This window comes from Bufo gargarizans, unplaced genomic scaffold (assembly GCF_014858855.1).
Source record: "Bufo gargarizans isolate SCDJY-AF-19 unplaced genomic scaffold, ASM1485885v1 original_scaffold_2146_pilon, whole genome shotgun sequence".
NCBI lineage: Eukaryota > Metazoa > Chordata > Amphibia > Anura > Bufonidae > Bufo > Bufo gargarizans.
In genome coordinates this window covers 190,403-199,583 of record NW_025334662.1, presented here as the reverse complement: position 1 = coordinate 199,583, position 9,181 = coordinate 190,403, and the positions used below count along the sequence as shown (strand labels likewise).

The 9,181-nt window shown below is 45.3% G+C and overlaps 1 protein-coding gene across 1 annotated transcript; it reads left to right on the top strand.

Annotated features, from left to right (window-relative positions):
• Window positions 1–1,054: 1,054 nt before the first annotated feature.
• On the top strand, window positions 1,055–6,117 carry LOC122924028 (phospholipase A2 inhibitor and Ly6/PLAUR domain-containing protein-like). The gene is made up of 5 exons (XM_044274943.1): window positions 1,055–1,124; window positions 2,390–2,497; window positions 3,076–3,231; window positions 4,978–5,124; window positions 5,774–6,117. The coding sequence occupies exons 1-5, from the start codon at window positions 1,073–1,075 to the stop codon at window positions 5,917–5,919; spliced, it is 609 nt and encodes a 202-aa protein (XP_044130878.1). The 5' UTR covers window positions 1,055–1,072; the 3' UTR covers window positions 5,920–6,117.
• The last annotated feature ends 3,064 nt before the right edge of the window (window positions 6,118–9,181 follow it).

The window sequence follows — 9,181 nt, the reverse complement described above, 5'->3', positions numbered from 1 at the left end:
TTACTGCACTTTCCTCCTGCATCCATCGGAGGGTGTCGTGCAGTGCAGCACAAGGGTCTCAGCCTTCGGGCTAGGTGTATGTAAATTTGTTGTATGTTCCCAGCATTTGTGGTTGTGTTTATTGCCACATTAAAGTAAAATTCTGTTTTGGCAAAAAGCTGGTGTTGGGGTTGCTTTTTTCGTTCGTGACTTCACTGTATCCTGGGGAGCCCACCCCGGTACACGGCTTACATCACATCCATATGATGTCAGAACCCAACAGAATATTGCACAGACCATCACACTGCCTCCGTCAGCTTGTCTTCTCCCTATAGTGCACCTGATACCATCTCTTCCCCAAGTAAGTGAAGCACACACATGGCCGTCCACATGATGTAAAACGTGATTCATCAGACCAGACCATCTCTTTTCAATGGTCTATAGTCCATTTCTGATGCTTGTGTGCTCACGGTAGACATTTCAGCAAATGTTGAATTCCTGACCACTACCCAGTGTACGGAGTTGTGCTGTTCCAGTGCCTGTACGAAGGCGCAGCAGCCCATTCAGACAGCTTACCGGGGGTGGGTGTCTAATGTGTCAGAACATTTATCTAATGTTAACTTTTAATTAGGCTTCTTCTTTAAAAATTTATATTAACACAGAAAGTATGAAACATGTCCAGAGTAGCAGGTAATCTTTCCAAGGAGGGATCTAATATTTAAGTTGATCACTACTGATATTTTGCAATGTTCCCAAAGACATTCTATCGGCTCAAATCATTTGGTACAAAATAATGATTAGATACAAGCTGCTATGATGTCACTGTGTTCTCTCCATTACTTCTGTATCTGCCAATAGAAAGTCCAATGACAGTAATTATACCTTGAGAAGGGGTTCATTAATTATGTGATATTTGGGAGGCACCCACCTTCCATGTATTCTGCATGTGGTATTTAAAAGAGAAGACAGACAGTAATTAGTTCTGTCCAATGAGTATTGTTCTCCCACCCCTGGGCTCTCACTATATATACAGTGAGGATTCTACGAGGCAGCAATATCCTTATACAAAGGCATGCAAGATCAAGGAGTCACCATGAGAACATTTTTGGCCATCGTCTTCATCGTCTCCGCTACCATTAAAGCAGGTGAGATCTTATCTTGATCCTTCAGCATGCTCAGAAATGAAGAAGATAGTCAAGTAGAAGTTGGGTTGGGGTAGACTTTTTTTTAGGTTGATCTAATTCACCTTATTCATGGCTGGTGTGAAGCTGGGCAGGAGTCTTCTCAGCAGGCACCAGAAAATTAGCAAACATGGTAGGAGGATTGGAGCAGAGGGATACATCTCTGTTTTCTTATACAGAGAATTTGTTAGAAGGGCACCAGTAAGCAACAGGCCAAAAAGTAGGTCAGATGAGTCAGCATGAACCAGGACCAGAGGAGGCATTTTTCAATAAACCTGCATTGCTTCCTAGGTCTTTTTGTCATCTTGTTTTTTTTAGAAGGACAGTACTGATACAGGGGATCTAAACTATTATTTAATACATTGTATAAAACCTAAGTTTGTCCACTGAGTTCAACCAAAGTCTCAATGACAAAACTCCACCTGAATTTTATGGACCAAGTTGATACTTATTCAATTTCTAGCTGTAATTCAGTTGACGTTTTCTGACCATTATCCAGACATGTAAGAGGGGATGCACATTATTTTACTTATAAGTCTTGAAACAAATTCTCAGCCCCCTTACAGATGTCAGACTCAACAGTTGCACCCAGGGATGAAGCGTCTACTGGGGCTCTGGGGTAATGTCCATGGCTGGAATGGGGCTACAGACTCTAGGTAATATCATAGCTATGATGACTAAGAGGGCCCACAGCCATCCTACTTTCAGTGCAGCCCCTACAGTATGAGAGACATGTCCAAACTCCATCATAGAGCTTTGTTCATTCTACAGAGCACAGTGGTCCATTTATTTGGTGCACCATGGAAGGTCACAGCTTATGGATCTCCTCCAAGGTTGTTTTCTGATGTTTCTATGCACTATATACATCTTGGTGGAGTAATTCTTAAAATGTCCTAGACTGAAGATGGAAACTCTACAGTAGATATATATTAGTCAACTCCACCGATTTCAGCAGGAACAGCCAACTATTTAATGCGAGTGGAGACCTCCTGACTCTCCACTAACAGATGTCAAGGGAGACAATGATTGAGAAGTCAGATTTAAAATGCTAAATTTTTTGTTCTCATGTTCTCCGGTCAGGATACCCTACTGAGCTGAGCATGCTTACGTATGGAGGAGTAGGGAGAGACAACTGATGGCCTAACAAGCTATTAATACATATGGCCGGCCTTAGATGCATAACCACTTCTTAAGTGAAACCTTCTACGCTCCTTCACCTTTCTCTCCAGGCAACTGCGTGGTGTGCACTGAATGCCGTAATAGCACTACTGCCGACTGTGTGGGGAACCTGGTGACTTGTGGGACCTGCATGACAATAGTGAATGAGACAATGTCTAGTAAGTACTGTATATAACACTGAGGCTTCGTATCTGTGTTTCACTTCACGCACAACCCTAATACACTGTAATACACTATGATACACCATGACTGGGAACTTATTATGCCATGTAACCCATACAGTGATTTTATGGTTGTTTCTACAATAAATTCTAATGATCCACTGTATTTCACCTAAGGAAGGGTCTTAGGGGGAGGAGCATGGCACAGGAGATTTCTCTTTGGTCTTCTGTAATTCCATGTCATGCTCCACCCCTGAGGAACTGCACCAGACATAAGACACAGCATATGTATCTTCTCTGGAGCTCAAAACAAAATCTGCAACCATATACTACTTATAATACTGAAGTCTTATGTGGGAGCAGGGCCTCTAGACCCCCCCCCCCCCCCCCCAGGCATCATGGGCCAGGTATAACATGTCTTTGCATCCATACAGCTCCACACCTGTGCCCCCTGTATTATTTAGACTGGTTGATAACTATGTATGAACCGAACAGAAGCATCATGGATCATACAGTCCTTCTGATTGGTTACAACAGAAATAATAGTGATGATAGTGATGTCTATGTCTCCATAGAAGATGGAAACAGCATCTCCTACTCTGTGGAAAAGACATGTAATCTGAACGCCAACATCTGCAATATCACGTACAGTGTGAACAGTGATCAGTACCAGGCCAGGTACACGGTGAACTGCTGCAACAACGACTCCTGCAACCAAAAGTCTCTTGAAGGTAAGTTGCCAACATAGGTCCCAAAAGGCTCATGAATGGCAAATCTTCCTCATAATAATTCTTAGGAGCCTTAGCACGCGGCGAGTGTAGGGACGTACACAGATATCATAAGGCCCCTCCCATGTCTGACAAATTTTACATTTTTTTATTAAGTGGAAGAAAATAGTAATTAAAAAAAAAAATTCTCCACCTCATCAACTTTACCTAACCGTTATTGAAAAAAGCGGAACCTGTACTTCATAAATATGGATATGGTGCTGATTCTAAACACTATACTTCCCAATGTCTGTAGACCAGACAAGTGGCATAAATATACAGAGAATTCTCCCCCGTACAGCTCCTCCTGCTTCCCTTCAGGACATATGAACGTCCTTCCTGCAGCCACCACTAGGGGGAGCTCAGTGCAGTTACCAGGGATCAGCAACCTCCAGCTGTTGTGAAACTACGGTAAAACTCCCAGCATGCTACATTCACTTCCATGGATGGTTTGAAAACAACAGAGCAAGTGTGCATGCTGGGAGTTATAGTTTCACAACAGTTGAAGTGCCAAAGGTTGATGACCACCGCAGTTACCACTGAACACAAGTGAAGCTGAAAAAAATCCCCCTAGTGGTGGTGTCTGGAATATAGCAGTTGTTTTAGGTCGGGAACATAAGGAGGAGTTCAGCCCTGGTCTTAGCCCTCAATACGGGTCCCATAGCAGTCACATGGTCTGACTCCACGTTGGGTACGCCACTACCTCAGGGAGTATATAGGATGTCCCCCATTTACCCAATAACTGATCGGCGCGATATAAGGCTTATAATTCCCCCTAAATCATCCCCAGGTAACACCAGGATAGGTAAGGGACACCCACCGATCACCAGAATGTGGGTCAAGGTCCACTGACGTAGTAGTTTGAATAGAGTGGTGGTCACGAGAACGCACTAGGGTGCAGTCACCTCATGAGACGGAGGAAATTTACTGCAGGACGTACAGATGCCACATACCACACAAGGTCATACGGCCGCACACGTTCTAAATCCTCTCTGATCAAGCGCCTCTGCTCCAATCCTCACCGCCCGGCTTTGTTTCCACTTCTGTAGTGACGTTTTCGCCTTATACTGGATGTGATCGGTCAATCACTGGCCTCAGCAGCCTCATGTGACTGGCAGCTGCGGTCTCGTGCAATGTACATTACTGCAGCCAAAAATATGATGCTACGGTGCAGCGGCGGGCGGAATCAGATCGGCCCTGTCAATGATGTTGAAGGGGAGGTGGCTGGCAAGATGAGTGGAACAGCTAAGGTGCACTGAGGGCATGCCCTCGGTGCACTTGAGATCTCATTTGTAAAATATTCACTAGAAGCCATTTTTCTCTGAGATGGAGAGAAAGGTAGCCATTGATGTTACAGGGCAGGCCATGCGTCTGGTTGGGCAGTATGGTGCACTGGGAGGGGGCCTCATATCCTCTATGTAAGGCCCTCATAGGATGCTACATTTAACTGAAAAAGGTCCATCGTGGGCCACACGTGGGTTTCTATACAGACATGTACCTTGAAGTTCTTGGGCCCCAATGCAAAAATACATAACAACCCCCCCACCACCACCACCACCATGTGCCAGTTGGTGCCTTCTTATGGGGCACAGGTTCTTTTGAGCCTCCTTAGGTGCCACAGTCCGGGTGTAACTTCTAGCTCTGCACCTCCCACGCTGTATATTTCATATTCCGACCAGTTTGGACTCATTTTATCCCTTATGTTCCCAGTCACTCCCTGGAATAACACAAAGAACGGCCTGGAGTGTCCAACGTGCTACGCAGAGGGCGAGGAGAACTGCAAGGCCAAGGCCACGGTGCAGTGTACTGGAGACGAGAACACGTGTCTGGTCTTCTCAGGGAAAGACTCACGGGAAGGTAAGTCCTGCAAACGGATCAGATGGGAGTAACCTACATACCGGTACTCATGGGCAGAGCACAACACAGGATGTTCCTTGAATGTTTGTGTCATGCCCCGCCCCCTCGGATCGCCTATGGAGTCTGGAGTGTTCCTTTAAAACATATAACAAATTTCAAAATGTATTAAAAATATTACTTGGAATTTTATTCCCATCGTGCACCAGGACAGGACACACTTTATCCAGCTGATAACTTGCTGGAATTATAAAGGGACTTTTTAGTTTTAAGGTTTGTAACTTTCTAATTTATTCTGTTTTTCATCGTGTCCTGACCTGGTCTTGTTCGGTGTATCAGCATTCTCTCTATCTAAAATAAAAGATGAAGCGAATTTACCAAATCTCCCATCGTATTGTGTCTACATCTTCTAGGCAGACTTATGCATCTCCATGGTTACAGACTACAAACAAACCTCTTGTAGTCAGACCCTGCAGTCATACCCTAATAGATGGATAAGAAGCACTGCACAGACGGGACAGGGTCGGACCACCCAGAGATTACTTCTAGTCTGTAGCTATAAAGATGCATGGGAGCTGTATACACAGTATGAAGGTGGACCAGCCCTTTATGTACTATAGGGGTTAACGCCATCATGTTCTGTATTTTGCAGAAATCTGCCAGACTGTCGCATTCCAGGGTTGTGTGTCGGCGCCCGTGTGCGGAGGTTTAAGACATCTCTACCCAGACAATGTCCAGTGTCCGGACAACAGCACCATGATTTGTTCAAATCAGAGGAACGCCACATACGAACCGTGACTTCTGCATTCTGCACCGTGACGCGTGAATGGCTGCGTAATGGACATTCTGGCTTGGCTGATACATGGAGAGGACATGGACATCACTGGTACCAAAATAAAGAATATTAATAAGTCGGCGGTCAGCACCGGGCAGGAAGGAACTGAAGCGCCCGTTACTCTGTATCAACACCTCATAAATGATGTATCTGTAGGACAATAAATGATGTGCCGTACCATAATAGTGACGTCTTTAATGAACCTACACACATGTAATATAAAGAGTAGAGTGCTATTCCCAGAATCCTTCCCAATATCAACCTCATGGAGAACACAGATGTAGGAAATAAGGGTCCGTCACAGATAATGAGATCAGCGTAACTCAGCAAATTAGTGCTAAAAAAAGTTAGTCCAGCGGCGGGTTATGGTTCCTGTAGTGTGACTACTGGCCCTAACACAGTAAATCTTTTTTTAGGCAGTGCGTGTTCCTATCAGCCTTTAAGATTAGGCTAGTTTCACACTAGGATCTCTGCCGGTCCCCATTATTGGCGCCGGACGGAGACTTACAAGCTTCTGGCAATGCCACAGGCTGTTCCCTGCCGGATCGCTAGTGTGAAACTAGCCTTAGATCATGTAAAGTTGGTGTAAAGAATCATCCTCACTTGTGATAAATTTAGATTCAACTTTTACTATTTACCCTTATTTTTAGTTTATTTTTATTATTTGTAATAGAGAAGAAGCTTCAGTTACTATCTGGAAACTGTCAGCAAGTTGCTGTCGATGGAATCCATATTCTAATTAGGTGCTCCTCAACATCAGGAAGAAAAATAGTCCTGGAATTATGTAACTCACAGGATTTATAGACATGTTACTGATATGCAAATGATATCAAAATGGAAACTAAGTGTTCAAACATCTTGATGTATTCGGTACGGAGAATGAGCGCCACGTGTCAGAAATACCTGCACTTCCACGCCTATCAGTGAGGTTATTAATGGTCATTTGAGGAATGTTCTGTCTTGCTGAATGCACTTGGGCATGCAAATCATCAAGATCCGCTGCTGGCAGCTCCATGTTCCAGATGTGCTAGATGGAAGACACGTCTGGAGATGCTGCAGGCCATGGTAGCACGGTTGGGCCACGCAGGCTGCTCACAGTAGCATGGCTCCTGGGACACTTTGGAGAAATGGCCGTACCACTGGTTTCACGACCAAATCAATGTAACGCCGAGCTGTTAGTACCTGAAATGAAGATGCCTTCTGATGGTTTGTGTAGACTCCGTTTGCCACCCCAGTCTTGTAATTCATTGCTTAAATACTTAAATTGTTAGAGTATTCTTTTTCTTGTGCACTGAAAATCCTAAAATGGTTGAGTATAGACAACAAATAGTTAATTGGCAGTCTTAGTGCAGTTGCCAGGGTGATGGAGTGGCCCTGCTCCCTGGTTAGAAGAGTCTTTACTGAGATTGAAATCTGCCAGAAAAGCAACAGAACAGGGAGACTACTCATTAGAGAAAGAGAACCACTTACGGTATAATGTTTGGAGAGGCAGTAAACAGACTTTACTTGCATGTGGAAAGGGTTAATTGCCTCCGGCACCCACCATGCTGTTGTGGACTGGCCATCCGAATCTGAGATCTGCACCCCGCAGACGGGGCATTGCAGAAAGTGTTAATGAAAACACAACTGAAAGCCTGGGTTTATCCTCAGAAAATTGCAAAATGTAACTAGAGAAAGATTTGGGAAGAATTAGTACCATCATTACTACTGCCAATACACATGTCACAGATGGTGAGGGAAGGAAAGCAAACCAAACACAACTAACAGGTAACAAAACACCAGGCTAGGCCCCACAGCTAAGGAACAGGGAAAGGTCACCACCTGACAATCCCTAAGCCTTTCCCTGACTGCTAACAACATGAACAAATCCCAATGGTAGAAGTGTTCATGCACTGGAACCTGATCCCTGCTGCAACTGAAACCAACCCTCAGCTAGGGAGCAGGCGATAAGACAACCGGTTTCTTGCACGAGATGAAGGAACCAGTGTCTTCCTAAGGCCTAGCCAATAAAAGAAAAGAAAAGAGGACTTATCTCAAGATGGACTGGGAGCAGGAGATCCACCAAGCACTAGCAGAGATCTCCAGAAGAAACTATAAACTGCAAGGGCTATAGTGAGAGGCGGAGATAAATAGCATCACTAACTAACGAGCAGAACCTGCAAGGAGGTGGGACCCTGCCCAACAACATAACAAAGCAATCTGTCAGATAGGCTCACGTGCCGCAAGTCTGACAGATCTTCTCAAATCACTCACAGGGCAGGGCATGACAACACGGCTACTGGGTGCCTATGCTGCTATATGTACTGCAACTCCCATCATCTATTCAGTAAAGAGAGACTTTATTTATTGTAACCACATGTGCCTGGCCATTGACTCTACAATTCATCTGCGGGCCCTCCATGTGCACCTGCTTTCTTGCCTTGCACCCTGTTACCCACCTACCTATCAAGAACACACCAACCACTAGCAGGCAGGAGACCCCAAAGTTCAGGGTGTGCCCCAAGGGAAGAATACTCCTATCATTGCACATGTAACCCAGGGAGCTCTAGAGAGAGAGATATGCCACTGTGAGGACCACAACCAATCTCATTGCCACCACTACTACTCCCATCCTCTCCAGCACCAGCCAGCACACCTTCTCCTGTGGGCTAGTGCAACCGGCGGCCTCCCCCCAGGGCCCTCTCTATATACTGTGAATCCTAGGTGTAGGAATTGCCGAGTGGTATAGTGCGGCCTAAAATGTCTCTTTATGTGTGTCACGTTGCTCCTACCTGGATGCAGCTGGAACCCAGGCTTTGGCTCCGAAGCAGTAAATAGGGGGAACAATTGAGGGATAAAAGAGTAACTTGAGTCCAGACTTTGAGATGAAGTTCAATGGCAGCTTTACTTTGCATAAACGCTTTAGCATGAAACTAGCCGGCAAACTCCACTCTGCTATATCTGTTTCTCTCTGACTCTGCTGTACTGACAGGCTGGCTGTATAATTCAGCTTCTTCTGTATGCTGCACTCTCTCTCTCTGTCGTCTGACTCTATGTTATGCCAGGGAACTTTCCTCCTGGCTCCTGAGGCTTCAAGCTATGGCCTCCATGGCCAGCAGAACTTAGGGTGCTCTGGCTGGTGTGGGCACGTCCAGCAGAGATGTGTCCCTGCACACCCTTCCCCTAGCTGGGGGTAAACTAGACTGACTAAAACTTCTGCCCACTCTTCCTGCAGGAAGTAGGGCT

Coding starts and splice junctions, on each gene's coding strand:
- LOC122924028 (XM_044274943.1), top strand. CDS start 1,073: ATGAGAACATTTTTGGCCATCGTCTTCATCGTCTCCGCTACCATTAAA. Junction 1,125..2,389: donor CTCCGCTACCATTAAAGCAG/GTGAGATCTTAT, acceptor CTTTCTCTCCAG/GCAACTGCGTGGTGTGCACT. Junction 2,498..3,075: donor AGTGAATGAGACAATGTCTA/GTAAGTACTGTA, acceptor ATGTCTCCATAG/AAGATGGAAACAGCATCTCC.